An 18771-nucleotide genomic window follows, 5' to 3' on the forward strand; every position below is an offset into this window, starting at 1 on the left:
CAGAATCTGCATAACAAAAATATATACATATAAAATGTGCAGTCACATGAGCAAACAAGTGATGAGTTACTTTTAGAGAGTTCGTTCTCAAAAATTAAAAATTAACTTTGTGATTTGCTGCATCACTTTCTCCTTTTCTTTCTGCAATCTTGTTTTCTTATGGGCGCCGCCATTCTGAGTTTTTGTAGTCGTTCATAATTATTAGTAAACCCCACAAACACAATTTGCATAATAAAAAATATGGGAATAAAATGTGTTGTCACATGAGTAAACTAATGGTCAGTTTCAATTTTGAGAGTTCATTCTCGAAAATGTGTTTTTAACTCTGCGATTTACTGCATCGCTATGTCATTTTCTTATAGACGCCGCCATTCTGATCTCCCGTAGTCAGGACTCTTTGAATCTCAGAAAGTGACAGGAAAATTCTGTGACAGAGGACTGGGATATGGGCCTGGTCAGGAAATGAAACAGAGTTTCAGTAACTAAGAATCAAAGTCGTAATAAGCCAGAAGAAGTCATTTGTTGAAGGAAGGCATACACACTCACTGCACCCCCTCTCGGAAATCGAATATCGGTAAAACTTTGCCAAATTATATGATCTGCTTCTCGCAACCGAAAGAGGGCACTGTGGCAGATGTTTGCCGACTTGCAGACCAACCACAAGCGTTACCTGGTAGGTAACCACCCATACAATAAGATTGTGATTCAGACTATGTATGCCCTCATATATATATATATATATATATATATATATATATATATATATATATATATACACATTCAGCCATATGAAAAAGTTTGGGAATCCATCTTAATTCTTTGGATTTTTGTTTCTCTTTGTAGCTTTCTAAGTAGCAACTTCCTTTTAATATCTGACATGCCTTATGGACACAGTCGTATTTCAGCAGTGACATGAAGTTTATTGGATTAACAGAAAATATGCAATACGCTTCATAACAAAACTAGACAGGTGCATAAATGTGGGCACCCCAACAGAGATAAGACATCAACACTTAGTTGAGCCTCCTTTTGCTCCTTTGAGCCTCTAGATGCTGTCCTCCTGTAGCCTCTGATGAGTGTCTGGATTCTGGATGGAGGTATTTCTGACCATTCTTCATACAAAATCTCTCCAGTTCAGTTCAATTTGATGGACAGCCTGCTTCAAATCATCCCATAGATTTTCGATGATATTCAAGTCAGGGGACTGTGACGGCCATTCCAGAACATTGTACTTCTCCCTCTGCATGAATGCCTTTGTAGATTTCCAACTGTGTTTTGGGTCATTGTCTTGTTGGAATATCCAACCCCTGCTTAAGTAGCTTCAATTTTGTGACTGATGCTTGAACATTATCCTAAAGAATTTGTTGATATTGGGTTGAATTCCTCCGACCCTCGACTTTAACAAGAGCCCCAGTCCCTGAACTGGCCACACAGCCCCACAGCATGATGGAACCTCCACCACATTTGACAGGAGGTAGCAGGTGTTTTTCTTGGAAGGCGGTGTTCTTGTTCCGCCATACAAAGTGATTTTTGTTCTGACCAAATAACTCAATTTTTGTCTCATCAGTCCAAAGCACTTTGTTCCAAAATGACTCTGGCTTGCCTAAATGAGCATTTGATACAACAAGCGACTCTGTTTGTGGCGTGAGTGCAGAAAGGGCTTCTTTCTCATCACCCTGCCATACAGATGTTCTTTGGGCAAATTGTGCTGAAGTGTAGAACGATGTCCAGATACACCATCTGCAGCGAGATGTTCTAAAAAGGTCTTTGGAGGTGATCTGTGGGTTGTCTCTAACCATTCTCACAGTCCTGCCTCTGCATATGCTGCTCCTGTATTTTTCTTGGCCTGCCAGACCTGCTGGGTTTAACAGCAACTGTGCCTGTGGCCTTCCATTTCTTGATTCCATTCCTTACAGTTGAAACTGACAGTTTAAACCTCTGAGATGGCTTTTTGTAGTCTTCCCCTAAACCATGAGACTCAACAATCTTTGTTTTCAGATCTTTTGAGAGTTGCTTTGAGGATCTCATGTTGTCTGTCACTCTTCAGAGAGTCAAAGGGAAGGAAGCACAACTTGCAGCTGACCACCTTAAATACCTTTGACCACTCATGATTGGACACTCCTGTCTATGAAGTTCAACGCTTAGCAAGCTCATCCAGCCATGTAATCAGCATTGAGCAGTGACAGACATTCTAATCAGCAAAATGACAAGGGGACCCACATTTGTGCACAGCCAGCTTTTCATATTTGATTTAATTTCATACAACTAACTACTGTGTCACAAAAAATCCTTGTTTGGAAAACACCGCAGTGCTCAGATGTTCCTAGGAAATGAAAGACATACCACTGGTATCTTTTTTGTTGAAAGGAGAGGCAATTATTATACTGGCTGAGAGGGGTTCCCAAACTTTTTCATATGACTGTATAATTAATACGTTGACTACCGAATACGAGTGAACTCTAAGATGGACGCCACTTCTCTTAAACTGTCTTCAGAACTAGTAATCTTCAAAAACACAATTTGTTTGATCAAGAAAAACAAAAAAACAAGCATATAAAATATGTTGTCACATGAGAAAACTGGTAGTCAGTGGCATTTTGGTAATTCATTCTGGAATGTTCATTTTTAACGTAGCAATTTACTGTATCGCTATCTCGTTTTCTTATGGGCACCACCATTCTGTGGTCATTCATAATTATTAGGAAACCCCACGAACACAATTTGCATAATTACAAACACATGCAAATGAAATGTGTTGTCATTTGAGCAAACTAGAGATTAGCTGCCTTTTGAGAGTTCATTTTAGAAGGGTGCAAGGCAGGAACAAACCCTTAACAGGGTGCCAGTCCATCACAGATACTAGAGTTTTAAAGGAACTATATAAATAAAAGACCAAAGTAGGTAGTGAAAGGCACTATATGATTGGTATGAAAGTTATTATACAACTAAAACTCACATGGATAGTGAAAGGCTCGATATGAGAGAAATGAAAGGCACTATATGATAAATATGAATGCAGTATATAAATAGATATCTCAATAGATAGTGAAAGGCAATGAGGTGTTATGTGCAAGGCTTTGGACTTCAGCCCCTGAGCTATGAGTTGAAATCCTACTACTGACACCACTGTGTGACCCTAAGCAAGTCAGTTCACCCGCCAGGGGTCTAATTGGAAAAGAAAAAAAAACAAAAGAAATGTTGTAAGTTGCTGCTGGGTAAAGTGACAGCCAATATTACAGCAATAGCAATTAGATAAATCACAAAGGCACTATATAATAGATATAAAAGGCACTACATAACTTAGATAATTGCATTAATGAGAAATTTAACAGGTGTTCCTAATAATATAATCTATATATAGTGCCTTTCATTATATGCACGTTTATAGAGTTCATTTATCCTCCATCTATATAGTGCCTTTCATCATTTGTTTAGTTCATGTATCACATTATTCTAGTCTGTAAAGTGCCTTTTATTATATGCTTAGTTCATGTTACACATTTAGCTAGTTCATATAGAGTCTTTCGTCTATCCTCCTTCTATATAGTGCCTTTCATCATCTATGTTGTTCATGTAATGCATTATTCTAGTCCATAAAATGCCTTTCATTACCCACCTCCCAGTTTTGTATAGTGCCTTTCATTATCCATTTAGTTTATGTGGCACATTTCTCCAGTTCATATAGTGCCTTTCATTATCCTCATTCTATGTAGTGCCATTCATTATCTATTTAGTTCATCCATCCATTATCCAACCCGCTATATCCTAACTACAGGGTCACGGGGATCTGCTGGAGCCAATCCCAGCCAACACAGTGTACAAGGCAGGAAGCAAACCCCAGGCAAGGTGCCAGCCCACCACAGGGCACACACCCACACATCAAGCACACACTTGGGACAATTTAGAATCACCAATGCGCCTAACCTGCATGTCTTTGGACTGTGGGAGGAAATCCACACAGACACGGGGAGAACATGCAGGGAGGACCCGGGAAGTGAACCTGGGTCTCCTAACTGTGAGGCAGCAGTGCTACCCACTGCACCACCGTGCTGCCCATAATACAATACAACACCATTTATTTTTGTAGAGTCCATGGATCACTCAAGGAGTGCCACAATGGGCTTTAACAGACCCTGCCCCGCAACAGCCCCCCAGCCTTGACTCTCTAAAGAAGACAAGAAAGAACTCCTCAAAAAAAAACCCTTGTAGGGAAAAAAATGGAAGAAACCTCAGGAAAGGCAGTTCAAAGAGAGACCCCTTTCCAGGTAAGTTGGGTGTGTAGTGGGTGTCAAAAAGAAGGGGGTCAATACAACACAATACACAGAACATAAGTAATCCTCAATACATGATAATGCAATAGAAATATTACGAGTACAGAGCAGAATTCAACAGTCGATGATATCCCAAAATGCAATTTGGATTTGTTCAGAATCCTGGTGACCTCGGCCATCAAGCTGCCTCCCCCTAATGGCCATTCCACAGCTGAGTCAGCGCTGGGCCAGCCAATCCAATGAAAGGACCCCTCTACCCGTCGATTCCTACGATTCTCCATCAGGGATGATTTTACTTTAGGCAGGCAGAGCAACTTGGCAGGTGGGCAGTGGCACCAAGTGCCACATTTGAGTTCCAAGAAGAGAAGTAGTGACAGGCTATTAATAATAGTAATAATAATAATAAGTTCTTTACATTTATATTACACTTGGCTCCCTACCCCTGTGAGCAGGTCCCCCAACTTGCAGGGACCTGCAAGTGGCACTCCAGCCACTGCAAAAAATGTCACCCCTTGCACCACCCTTCCTTTAATCAGTGTGCAAGGCCCTGAGCTCTTTATTATGGTGTCGCCACCTCTATTGTTGGCATGTACAATATATGCCACCTTCCAAACAGGTTTCCAAACTTGGTATTTTACAAATATGTACAATACATAATAAAACACAAACACTAAATCATTTACAGCTACACATATATCGTCGGTCCGATACTACTGGTGAGCGCACCCTTATTAATTACCACAGTCAGTGAAGTTTACTCACTACATTGGGGGCCCCAAACCGTAGCTCGGGTGCATGGTGGCCAAACAAACAAAACAGAACTGGCCCCTTCACTTGAGGATTTAACTCAAGACACTTAAACAAAAAAAAAAAATACACAGACCTTGTTTGGAAGTACTTTTCTTTTTCCTCGGGTATCTCCTTTGGGCCTCTCGTCTCCCTCTCTCTTGAACAACCTCCTCACGCGCTGTTCGCCAGTCGTTGAACTCGTGTCCTGCCGTCTTTCTCTTCTGCAGGTCACCAAATCACTCCGTCCACCACGTGTCAGTCCCTCTCCTCTCTCGACTCTCTTTGCGTCCTTCTATCGCTTCTTTCTGTCTACTCAGTTTAGCGTGTTGCTAAATCTTTCTCTTCTCCCGTCTTCTCCTTTTATGTTTTAGCGTTTTGCTAAATTTATTTCCTCTTTCTTTTTCCGTCTCGTTTCGGCGTTCTGCCTCAGCAGTCCCTCTCTTTTTTTCTTTCTATCTTCCCGTCTCGTTTTGGCGTTCTGCCTCAACTGTGTAGGCCAATCAGAGGACGCTTACATATATAACTTAACCTTACCCAACCCCCACAACTTGTACCCCATTTCAGTCAATAAACTTTATTAACACAAACTCGCATTCGGATATTCCTTTTTTTATTCTTTTTAAACCTGGCCCAGGTTACAAATAAATAAATAATAATAACCTCCCATTCTTCAGTATGGTGCTGAGGTGTCACCCGCTGCACTCGGATGTCAATCCCGGTGATTCATCGTGTGGTGGGTGCGGCGACACTCCTGTTACTGCTGCACCACCTGCGTGGATTGGGCACGACCAGTGAAACCAACATGGGGAGAATGTCCAAACTGTACAAGTTTTGGGGTTGAACCCACATCTGTGGAGCTGTATGGTGCCCACCTTTACCACTGTGCCACTCCATTTAAGAAGAAAAAAAAATTAATAAATAAGACATTCCTGTAAATACCATTCCTCCTCCTGGCACATAAGCAGATGGCACAGACTTCCTGGCACTGAGTCAGAGGGCTAACTAGAGGCGGATTGAGCCCGAGGGGGGGGGTTCCCCCCTGCATTTCATTCCCTCTTTATAGTTCTCATGATCTGTAAATGGCAATTTGCCACTCAGTAGCGAGTCGTCTGAAATGAACGTCCTCCTCATTAGCCGCATATTTCCCAAGTGTTACGAGCTGATGATGTGTCGTGGGGGACTCATCGCCTTGCTGCGTCCGGGGGGCCGCTTTGTCTCTTCTCTAATTGCATTAGGATCATCTTCTCCGGGCCATTAAACACACTTGTTAACCTTATGCCACTCCGGGTCTCCCGATTAATTGCCTCCAGAGACGTCTTCACACTGAGGGTCCGTCTGCGTCGCGCCGAATCAGGAAGATGATCAGTTACTTTGTTCCAGTCTCCTGTTAGTCGTGTTGCGTTTCCCACCACAAGCTGTCAAGACACCCAGAACAACAAGAACATTTATTTCTATGGCACGTTTTCATACAAGTGATGAGCTCAAAGTGTTTTACAAGATGAAGAAAGAAAAAAGGCAAATATAAAAATACAATCAGGCAAATTTAATTGTAATGGACCCATGATGCTTCAGCAGGGCTTGAATCACAGCGTTCGCATGACTTTTATTTTGATAAGTTATTGGGTGTCTTTGGTTTATATAATTAATTGTACAGTTTTTGCCGAAAATAGGAAAGGGAAATGGCGACGTATGGGGTTAACAAACAAGCACCTCACTGAACAGTGAACAAGGTATTAAGTTCTCGGTGTTATATGTAAAACAAAAGTTATGAATGTTTATGATAAGTTATTTAAATGCTTTTTAATTTTGTACTTTGCCTTTATAACTCTTACAGTGTGTTTATGAAACAAGATCACGGAAATGGTAATAAACCATCAGTCTGAGAGTTGACCATTCGGCCGGGGTCACTACAATAATTAACAAAGAATAAAGTAAGGTCAGATGGCCTGGAGGACAGAATAAAAACAAAATAAAAAGCTCCAGAGGGCTAGAGCAGGGGGTCCGAGGCCACAAGACCACCAACCCCCCCTGACATCAATGATCTCAATCAGTCCTCATCGTTTTCAGGCTTCACGTGGAAGAATTAGATGATGATGATGATGATGGTCATGTGGACCCCTGGCTTTCAATCCATCAGTGTAGGGACTGCATGGTGCCCTGATCAGATGGGGGCAAAGATCGTCACTACCAGAAAAAGAACAGTAGAGAATGTAGGGGTTAGTAGATTGTGGAGATATAATAAAAAATAATAATTCAATGCATAGACAGAATATCAGAGTTATACTAAAATGAAGCTCTGAGAAAGCCATGTTACAATAACAAGTTTTTAGCAGTTTTTTAATGTGCTCCACTGTATTAGCCTGGAGAATTTCTATCTGTCCGCGATTCCAAAGTTTAGGTGCATAACAGCAGAAGGTCACCCGCCTCACCACTTCTTTTAAGTTTAGCTCTTGGAATTCTAAGCAGACCCTCATTTGAAGATCTAAGGTTACGATTTGGAGTGTAAGGTGACAGGCGTTCTGAAATATAAGATGGAGCAGAATATTTAAGGCTTTGTAAACCATCAGCAGGATTTTAAAGTCAATTCTAAATGGCACAGGTAACCAGTGTAACGACGCTAAGACTGGGGTGATGTGCTCGGATTTTCCTTTCCTAGTTAAGATTCTGGCCTCTACATTCTGCACTCGTTTTTGGGTGGTCCTGAGAGGACTGCGTTACAGTAAGCTTGTCGACTAAAAACAAAAGGATGAACTAATTTCTCAGCATCTTGCCAAGTTATAAAGGATCTAACTGTTGTTGTATTTCTTAGGTGAAAAAATGCTGTCCTAGTAATCTGATTAATATGTGATTTAAAATGCAGGTCCGATTCAATTATTACCCCTAAATTTTTTTACCTCCATCTTGACTTTTAAGCCTAATGGATCAAGTTTAAGGCGGCATGGTGACACAGTGGGTAGCACTGCTGTCTCGCAGTTAGGAGACCTGTGGGTTCGCTTCCCGGGTCCTCCCTACGTGGAGTTTGCATGTTCTCCCCGTGTCTGCATGAGTTTCCTCCCACAGTCCAAAAACATGCAGGTTAGGTGGATTGGCGATCCTAAATTGTCCCTAGTGTGTGCTTGGTGTGTGTGTGTGTGTGTGCCCTGCAGTGGGTTGGTGCCCTGCCTGGGGTTTGTTTTCTGCTTTGCGCCCTGTGATGGATGGGATTGGCTCCAGCAGACCCCCGTGACCCTGTAGATAGGATATAGTGGGTTAGATAATGGATGGATGGATGGATCAAGTTTATTTCTATTATCCTCAATATATCCACTTTTGTCAATCACTAAGAATTTCCAATTTCTTCTTAAGTCATATTAATTTATATCATGTAAACACGATTAACTTGAGTACACTTTCACTTAGGTCAAGAGATTGAGTTTAAAAACAGGATGGGCTGGTGCGACAAACCCTGCGCCTCCCACATCTAATCATGAAAATGCAGATAACGGTCCATGGGCGGGTCTGAAATCGTAGCCCCACCTCTATTTGTGTGTGTGCACGCCCCTTGGAGAGCTGAACTCCTGTGACTGTTTGTTCACGCTTCAGAACTGTACTCGTAACTTTCAGAAATGCAAGCGTTATTCACAAGTCTTCAGCAATCTTACTCCATAGACCTTGTAAAATGAGAAAGGTCCACTGCTGTACTGATGCAGATTTCAGGTCCTTTACAAGACACGTCCTTTAGATGGTCACCACGCATAACCTGACACCACAATTGGGACACTAGAAGTGCATTTCCTTGCACAGATTTCTTATATTTACTGTACGTTCTCGTATACGAAGTATAGGGAAGGTATTGTAATCATCCAAAAACTCAATGTCGAAATTTTCATGAAATTCTCAATGTTTTAGACCTCCCTGACTTTCTCATTTACAAAGTATAGGGAAAGTATTGAAATCCTCTAAAAATTCCATTTTGAGATTTTGATGAATCTCAACGTTTTAGACCTTCCTGGGTCCGAAAATACCATATTTGCTTTCTCGTATACAAAGTGTAGAGAAAGCATTGGAATCTTCCAAAAATCCGACATTGAGATTTTGATGAATCTCGATGTTTTAGACCTCCCTGAGTTTGATTTGCTTTCTTGTAGGGAAAGTATTGTAATCGTCCAAAAATTCAATGTCGAGATTTTTTTGATGCATCAAAATCACCCTGACTTTCCCGTATACAAAGTATAGGGAAAGTATCAGAATCCTCCAATATCGAGACTTTGATGAATCTTGACGTTTTAGACCTCCCTGAATCCAAAAATGCCATTTTTTGAATTATGTCTGTGTGTGTGTGTGGGTGTGCGTGTAAACACGATAACTTGAGGACGCTTTCACTTTGGTCAACCAAATTTTGCATACAAGTGTGAGGTACAAAATGTAGATTTCCATCGACTTTTGGGCTATTTTCACTAACCGGAAGTGGTACTTTACCTTTCAGTTTTTCTGTTGCTTCAGCATGACGGGGTAGATTGACACTGGCTGATCCGCACCATCTACGCACCCCTTGTGTTATTGTTAGTCCTCAGTGCACCCTTTCATTCTGTCAAGCACGATAATCTACGTGTCCAGAATCTAGAACACTCTGGGCATCTCTGGTGCTGCACTTCAGGGGTTTGATGGATTTGCTAAGTGTTTGTTAGGTTTGGTCACAGCAGGTCTCCAGCTCACTCCTCAGCCCAATGCTCTTCTACTCTTCTCCTTGCTTTCCCTTGGCCATATTCTTCATAGCTTTGGACTGGGGGGTATCATTTTTCTGAGGATGACACTTCATGTTATGCTGACAATACCCAGCTGTACCTGTCATTCCCTTCCTGAGGACAATGATGAGTCTCTGCATGCCTAAGTGATACCTCAACCTGTTTCAAGGCCCACCATCTACAGCTCAGCCTGGCTAAGATGGAGCTTCTTGTTATCCCGCCCAGCCAGTCTGTTCAACTCTCCATCTCTGGAAGGCTTGGCTCATTGTTACTAACGCCAGCCAAGTCCGATTGTAACCTTGGAGTGATGACTGATGTGTGCCTCTCTTTCTCTGACCACTTTTGTGAAGCTTCACTCCGGTGATATCCGCAAAAGCCGACCTTCTCTGACTGCGTATGCAGCACAAGCTTTGGTCTTGTCATGTCTGCATTACCACTCAGGGCCATCTTAACGTATGGGCACAATGGGTCCTGGCTGGGGGTCCCACAATGTTTCTTATGCCTATGTACGTTTCTGTTTTGCTATCAAAATGATGTTCCCAGTGCACTACTTTGCACAGGGGCCTATAATGCCTATTAAGACAGCCCTGGGACTGTCACTACCAGCAGGCAGACACCATCTACAGGTGCATCTCAATAAATTAGAATATCATCGAAAAGTTAATTTATTTCAGTAATTCAGTTCAAAAAGTGAAACTCACATATTATATAGATTCATTACCCCAAGAGTGATGTATTTCAAGTGTTTATTTGTTTTCATTTTGCTGATTATGGCTTATAGCTATTGAAAATGCAAAATTCAGCATTTCAGAAAATTTAAATATTGTGAAAAAGATCAATATTGTAGACTCCTGATGTCCCACTCCACTCAGCTAATTAACCCAAAACACCTGTAAAGGGGTCCTGAGCCTTTAAATGGTCTCCCAGTCTGGTTCAGTAGGCCACACAATCAGTTGTCCAGTATACAGTCGTTGAGACCCTCACTCCACAAGGAGGCTAAGCCACAAAAGGTCACTGCTAAAGAAGCTGGCTGTTCACAGAGTGACATATCCAAGCACATTAATGGAAAATGGAAGGAAAAAATGTGACAGCAGAAAAAGGGGCACAAGCAACAGGGATAAGCACAGCCTTGAGAGGATTGTGAAGAATTTGGGGGAGATTCCCAAGGAGTGGACTGCGGCTGGCATCAGTCCTTGAAGAGCCACAACACACATATGCATCAAGGACGTGGGCTACAACTGTCACAGCATTCCTGGTGTCAACCAGAGACAACTTCAGAAGCGTCTTACCTGGGCTAAGGAGAAAACAGACTGGACTGTTAACAGCTCAGTGGTCCGAAGTCCTCTTTTCAGATGAAAGTCAATTTTGCATTTCATTTGGAAATCAAGGAGTCTGGATGAAGAGTGGATTGACACAGAATCCAAGTTGTTTGAGGTCCTGTGTGAAGTTTCCACAGTCGGTGATGATTTGGGGAGCCATGTCATCTGCTGGTGTTGGTCCACTGTGTTTTATCAAGTCAGTGCAGCCAGCCGTCTACCAGGACATTTGAGAGCACATCATGCTTCCCTCCACTGACAAGCTTTATGGAGATTCTGATTTCATTTTCCAGCAGGACTTGGCACCTGCCCACACTGCCAAAAGTACCAATACCTGGTTTAATGACCGTGGTATCACTGTGCTTGATTGGCCAGCAAAATATACTATACTTCCTTAGAAAACTGGCATCCTTCAACAGCTGCAATAAGATGCTGCAGATGTTCTATCAGATGGTTGTGGTTGTTGTGGCGAGTGCCCTCTTCTACGCGGTGGTGTGCTGGGGAGGCAGCATAAAGAAGAGGGACGCCTCACACCTGGACAAACTGGTGAGGAAGGCACGCTCTATTGTAGGCATGGAGCTGGACAGTTTGACATCCGTGGCAGAGCGATGGGCGCTGAGCAGGCTCCTGTCAATCATGGAGAATCCACTGCATCCACTGAACAGGATCATCTCCAGACAGAGGAGCAGCTTCAGAGACAGACTGCTGTCACCATCCTGCTCCACTGACAGACTGAGGAGACTCCACACTATGAGACTCTTCAATTCCACCTGGGGGGGTAAACGTTAACATTATACAAAGTTATTGTCTGTTATACCTGCATTGTTATCACTCTTTAATATTGTTCTTTATCAGTAGGCTGCTGCTGGAGTATGGGAATTTCCCCTTGGGATTAATAAATTATCTATCTATCTATCTATCTATCTATCTATCTATCTATCTATCTATCTATCTATCTATCTATCTATCTATCTATCTATCTATCTGTCTATCTGTCTATCTGTCTGTCTGTCTGTCTATATAAAATCACCTGACCTAAACCCCTTCATAGAGAATCTGTGAAGAGGAAGATGAGAGACACCAGAGCAAACAATGCAGACGAGCTGAAGGCCGTGATCAAAGCATCCTGGGCTTCCATAGCACTTCAGCAGTGCCACAGGCTAATCGCCTCAATGCCACGCCGCACTGATGCAGTCATTCATGCCAAAGGAGCCCCGACTAAAGATCGAGCACCTACATGGACAGACTTTTCAGTAGGCCGACATTTCTGGATTACATTTTTTTTTATTGGTCTCACGTAATATTCTAATTTTTTGAGATATTGAATTTTGAGTTTTCATTACCTGTAGGCTAATAAATCAGCAAAATGAAAAGAAATAAATGCTTGAAATATATCACTCTGTGTGTAATGAATCTAAATAATATATGAATTTCACTTTTTGAATTGCATTAATGAAATAACTTTTTGATGATATTCTAATTTATTGAGTTGCACCTGTATGCTCTTAAGCCACTGCAGATGGCCTGGAATGCAGCAACCCGTCTTGTAGTCAACTAGCTAAGATGGATGAATGTTGGCAAGAGTCTCTGCATGTCTTACTGATACCTCAACCTGTTTGAAGGACCACTATCTACAGCTTAGCCTGGATGCTGGTAAGACGGCTCTGGGACTATCACTACCAGCAGGCGAACATTATATACGCTCTTAAGCCACTGCAGATGGTCCAGAATATAACGGCCCGTCTTGTACTCAAACTGGCCAAGACAGACGCACGTAACTCCTCTCTTCAAGTTGCTATGTCGGCTCCCTGTAGCAGCTCGCATCAAGTTCAAATCCTTGATGCTCACCTACAAAGTACTCAGTGGGCCAGTGCCTATATATGTGGAGAGCCTTGTCAGGTTTTGTACTCCTTCTACACCTGGTGATGCCACCTCTGTCTGTGTGTCACCAAATCTCAGTCTGAACTCTCTTTTTGTGTGTAACTCCAGGCTGGTGGAACAAATCAATGGGTCAGCACTGGTATATTTGGAGACGCTGGTGAGGTGCTCTGCCCCTTCTCCGGGGCTGTCTTACCACATGGGCACACTGTATGTTGTAACTTGCTGAGTGGTTTTGTAGGTAGAAGGGCCCCAGTGCACTGCTTTGCCTCCAGGGTCCTATAATGCTGTGAAGAGTGGCCCTGCCCTTCTTGCTCACTCAGGTCTGCCAGTAAACAGTGTCTGGTGATGCCACCTCTGCGTGAGGTATCACGTCTCAAACCAGACTCTCTCTTCATATGCATCTCCTAGTTTGGTTGGGACGAGCTGCCCACCTCCATCTGAACTGTGGAATCCTTCAAGGTGTTGAAGTGATTGAAAACCCTAGGGTTCTGTCAGTGCCGCGCTCTGCCGTTAGTCTAGTCGAAGTCACGGACAAACGAATGTGGATGCTGCGGGATTGCGCCACTGTCAAACAAAACACTGCCAAGAGAATTCATTTGGCAGAGCGAGCGAAACCTGCCGGAGTTCACCAAAGCTTGTCGTAGTTCAATAAGCAGTTTGGGGATCCATCTTTCACAAACTTTACGCTAATCCAAGACATTGTGCAGAATCACCACTTAGGACTATTGACAATTCATTAACTATTCTTGGGATTTCGTATTGGAATTGTTGGTTGTATTGTTTTGGGCAAATCCTATTCCCTTTGTTCTCCACAGGCTCCTCTTTGTTATTGAAGAACTTTTTTTTTTGTGAAGAATAAATGTTTAATCACCTTAATAAATAAATAAATAAATAAAGGCTCTTTTTGTGTCTAGCCAGGGTTTTTGATGGGATTTCCCCCTCTAGTCTGCATTTTTTTAAGTGGTGTGGGATTCTGAAATAAGCAGGAACAGCCAGAGCAATGGGCAAGTTGGGGGGCTCACTGGGTGTCCTGTTGAGTGCCACTGTGTCACGTCCTGTCATGTTTGCCTTTCAGATCAGTCAAGTCCTGGGAAATGAGATCAAGTTTTCTGTGCGGGAGCCCTTGGGTCTCAGGTAAATTACCTTGCTATATATCGCCTTGACTTACTACAGCAGATGTGGGGGGCACCATGGAGGCTGCTGGGTACTCAGTCATTGTTTTGTCTAATTAATGTTTCTCATTTACTTATTTGGCCGATCTCAAAGTGAAGGTGACACCTCACACATAGAAAAACTTAGATGATCTACATGATGAGCTAAAGATGGTGGCCACACATGCCATTTGTTATTTGTTTGAATTATTGGAAGAATAAGCCCCATGTTTTAAAAATATATATATATTTATTTATTTTGAGAGTCATTTTTCTCTATGTTACTTGGCACTGTTTAATTCTGTTTAGTAATTGAAACTGAGTGCCCTACAGGAGGCTGACTGGGTGCCAACAGGGCATTTCCTAAGCAGTTTTACTACACAAAATAAAACACCAGCCAAACCAACATGGCTCCAAAAATGAATTCCAAAAGACTCTCAAAGTTCATGTTGGGAGTCATTTGTCTCTGTTTGGCAGAGTTTTGTTTTTTGTGTAGTAAAACCGCTTTGGAAATGCCCCATTGGCATCCAGTCAGCCTCCTATAGGGTGCACAGTTTAATCTGCATGGCAGCGATGAGCGAAAGCATTCAGACCACCGACTTTCATTTCCGTTTCATACGGCGCACTTTACGGAGCGAGTGCTTGAGGTTGTGTGTGTGTCTGAAATCAGAGGCCATTCGAATGAGTTTGTGCCGACAGCAGGGCATTCTAGGGGCCCGAAGCCGTTTAGCGGCATGCCATACCAGCAACAGAATCTGGCAAGACACTTGTGCCACATAGAATGACGCTTTGAATTTTATTGATTTATTCAGAGGATCACTCCACCCAAAAATATTTTTGTTCTTATCTGTTACTTACCCCATAGAACAGGGGTCCCCAACTCTGGTCCGGGGGGTCCCAGTGGCTGCAGGTTTTCATTCCAACCCTTTTCTTAATTATCTGTTTTTTTCGCCTAATTAACTCCTTTTCTATTTCATTTTAACTGACTCACTCTTGAAGACTCGGACCCCTTAATTATTTCTTTCTTTTTAATTAGCAGCTAAACAAATCATGAGATACAAAATGAGCCAAAACATGAGCAGCAAACTGTGTCCATCATACAAAATCTGAAAATAAAGAAAGATGAGAGTCTTGGGAATGTTGATCTACTCAGGTCCCCAAAACACTTTAACAGTGGTCTTGGAAAAGATCAAGTTCGGAAACGTCTGCTATTGCACAATGAGAGCAGCGACAAGCCATGAAGTTAAAGAGCGAGTTTAATTAATGACGAGACTCTACGCATGATTAAGCAACTGGTGGGAGTTTGAGACCCTGACTTAGGTGGTCTTTTGTTGGCTCCCTCACTTCACATTTCATTTCTGTTTGGGTGCCATTTAAGGAAGGAAATGAAGCAAATCAGAGGAACGAGGAAGAAATTCAGGGGAGCAAATCTTAAAGAAACAAGTCAATTAAAATCAATGGAAAAGGAGTTAATTAGCCACAAAAACAGGTCACTAATTAAGAAAAGGGTTCGAATGAAAACCTGTAGCCACTGCGGCCCTCCAGGACTGGAGTTTGAGAACCCTGCCACAGAGTGTGTGGTGACAGCCAAGAAAGATTTTGAATCTCGGCATCCCAGAAGAACAAATCACATTGTGTGTGTGTGTTTTTTTTTTTTTTCTTCAATTGAAGACCTGCCTCTCGCCCTCATTGATTGGTCAAGAGTGCTGTCTTTAATTCAAGGAGCACCCTCTTTCATTTTCCATGGGGATTTCCATTCATTCATCCATCCATCCATGTTCTGTCACTTATCTGGGTCCCAGGGCAGGTCGCAGCAGTCTAAGCAGTAATGCCCTGTCACCCCTTTATTCCGCCACCAGCTCTTCTAGGGGCACACAGAGGCATTCCTCAGACTTACTGAGAGATATCATTTATTAATTACTGATTTATTTAGCAATCTTTTAACAAAAATGCATGTGTTTTGCTTATTGTGAGCATACAACTGGATGAACTAGCAAGTGGATTATGTTTGAAATGTACTTTTTTTTCTATTGTTTCCATTGTATGGCATTGATCACCATTATCTGATATTCTATTATTATAAGATTTTTTGTGATCGTTCTCCATGAAAATGTGACTTCATTTTTCTCAGCTGTCACTACAAAGTACATTATGTAACTGAAATATTAAAAAAAAAACATTGTTTTTATGTAATTCACGTAATTGGAGAGGTCACCAGATCATGGTGGGGGTCCCCAGTGATGCCACACCTTCACTTTTATTGATGTATCTTTTTGCCCCCCTTACCAAAACAAAAGAGCTTACAAGGAAATGCTAATTGGCCTAACGCAGCCCTCTTTGGCATAATTTGGGGCCCACGGTTGTGCCATGCAGACGCCACATCATCAAGGAGGACCTTCAGTCTGTTAGGCAGAGGTGATGCCGCTCTATAATGCAAATTGTCATTCTGTGCACTTGTTAAACCTTCTTATTCAGGGGTCCCCGACTCTGTTCCTGGATGGCCGCAGGGGCTGTAGGTTTTCATTCTAACCCTTTGCTTAAGTAGTGACCTGTTTTTACTGCTCCACACCCTACAAAGGAAGTTCATTCCTGGCACGTACAGAATATCTTCCACTTTGAGAGCATGGGTGGCACGGTCCTGGGCACTGGCAGCAGTCTTCCATTGTCCATAGGGTTAACTGAAGCTTTCATTGCATTATCCGGGGATTTTTATACCTTTTCATGTTATTTGGTTCCAAAAGAAGAAGATACACCTGGAAAAATCTTTTAACAGCACAGAATAACTGCTCACCATAAACTGACCATCGCCAACTGTGCCTGCTCATGGCCTCAGTTACCCATCTTAAGTCAAATAAGGTCATGTGGAATTAAACTTGCTGATCACAATGGCACACTTCAAACCTTTGGCTATAGGCATTTTGATGTATGTGTTTTTATATATATATATATATATATATATATATATATATATAGTGATAAAGGCGCTATATAGCGCCCGACTCGGCACAGACTACGCAGAGGCACATGTTCACACTCAAAGGACTTTTTATTTTCTTCAGCCGTGGGCACACGCCTTCCCCGTGTCCCACAGGCCCAACACAGTCTAAAGCACAAAATAACCCACACAACCAAATGCTTCCTGGCACCACCACTCCTCCCAGGCAACCTCGTCCTCTTCCTCCTGATTCTGGCCTTGATTGCTGGGAGGCAGACCCTTTTATATCCCACCCGGAAGTGTTCCAGGTGCCTGACCAGCTGGTCTTAATTGCACCTCCGGGTGGGGCTGATAAACCGTCCAGCGTGGTGGCTGGTTGTCCCAGCACCCCTAGCGGCCACCCCATCTCCCAACCGGGCTGCTGTGGTAGACTCCATGTCCCATGGAGCCACGGCGAAGATTGAGGAGGGATCCACAGCCAGGGAGGCTGCCCCCAAGCGCCCCAGGGAAGGTACTGCAATGTCCATGATGGCTCCCCCGGGACGTATGCAGCAGAGGCGCCCTGGCCGGGCATGGGACCCGGCTGTCCGTCACAATATATTTATATATATATATATATATATATATATAATATATGTGTGTGGGTGCGTGTATATGTATATGTTTTGATAGATGGCCGACTGTTCATCCCGGCCAATACCCTCACACCGCCAGGTGGAGCCCTCCCTGCAGCATGGAGGTGCCCTGAATGCCAGCAGGGAATTATGGACATTGGAGTTTTCCTTTACAGCCCTGCTGGATACCATGGGGGCCACTAGAAGGCACTGCGGGGAGGAGCAGTGACTATTTTCCCTATGCCCTGGAAGTACATATGGACAAGGGGAATGACGTGCTTCCGGGGTAAAGAAAAAGGATTTTTATTTGACCCAGAACTGTTCCTAGTCCCGTGGACAGAGAGGGCAAAACACTTCTGGGACAAGGACTATAAAAGACTGAGAGACATACCAGAGCGATGAGCTGAGCTGGGTGGTAGGAGGGCAACGTGTCTGGGAATGGTGGATTGTTTATTGTATTTGTGATTAGTGATTATTGATTTGTGTAACAGTATTGTGGAGGATAGGGTGCTTTGTGCACTTTATTGTCCTAATAAATCAAGTATTTGGACTTTTACCTGGTGTCTGACAAGTGGTCTGAGGGTTCAAGGGGTCAAGAGAGCCCCAATCTGTCACAATGTGTATATATATGTTATCACAAGAACAACAAAGAGACATTGGAAAGGTTTGGGGCAGCAAACCAAATATTATTTCCCGGCTGCAAAATCAATCGAAAAGAATAGACATGTTCACACGACTGAGTCCAAAACAGAACTGACCTGCTGCCTTAAAATGGTGGCCTTTAAATGCAAGTAGAGGAAGTGATGTCATCAGGACCGGAACTAGAAGTAACTTCATTGGTTGCCCAGGAACTGGGCGGGACTTCCTGAGAATGGTCTGGAAGGAATTGAGAGAGAGAATCAGTGCACTTCGCCGCCCCCTGGTCAGGCGTGGAATTACTTTTATTCAAGTCCTTTAGTTGTCTCCTAAGTGTGCGTGTGTGACAATGTGTGTGTGTGTATTACATATTTGTGAGTGGCAAAAGTATGTGAACCTTTGCTTTCAGTATCTGGTGTGACCTCCCTTTGCAACAATAACTGCAACTAAACAT

The 18771-nt window shown here is 42.9% G+C and overlaps 1 protein-coding gene across 1 annotated transcript in view; it reads left to right on the plus strand.

Annotated features, from left to right (window-relative positions):
* LOC120516946 (tumor protein p53-inducible protein 11-like) overlaps nt 1-18771 on the plus strand; it is a 258054-nt gene that overhangs the window by 205873 nt on the left and 33410 nt on the right. Inside the window, exon 4 of the mRNA XM_039738989.1 lies at nt 14057-14115. Within this exon, the coding sequence (XP_039594923.1) occupies nt 14057-14115 (59 nt within the window). The remainder of the gene's footprint in view (nt 1-14056; nt 14116-18771) is intronic.

The sequence above is a fragment of the Polypterus senegalus genome, chromosome 1 (assembly GCF_016835505.1).
Source record: "Polypterus senegalus isolate Bchr_013 chromosome 1, ASM1683550v1, whole genome shotgun sequence".
Classification (NCBI taxonomy): Eukaryota; Metazoa; Chordata; class Cladistia; order Polypteriformes; family Polypteridae; genus Polypterus; species Polypterus senegalus.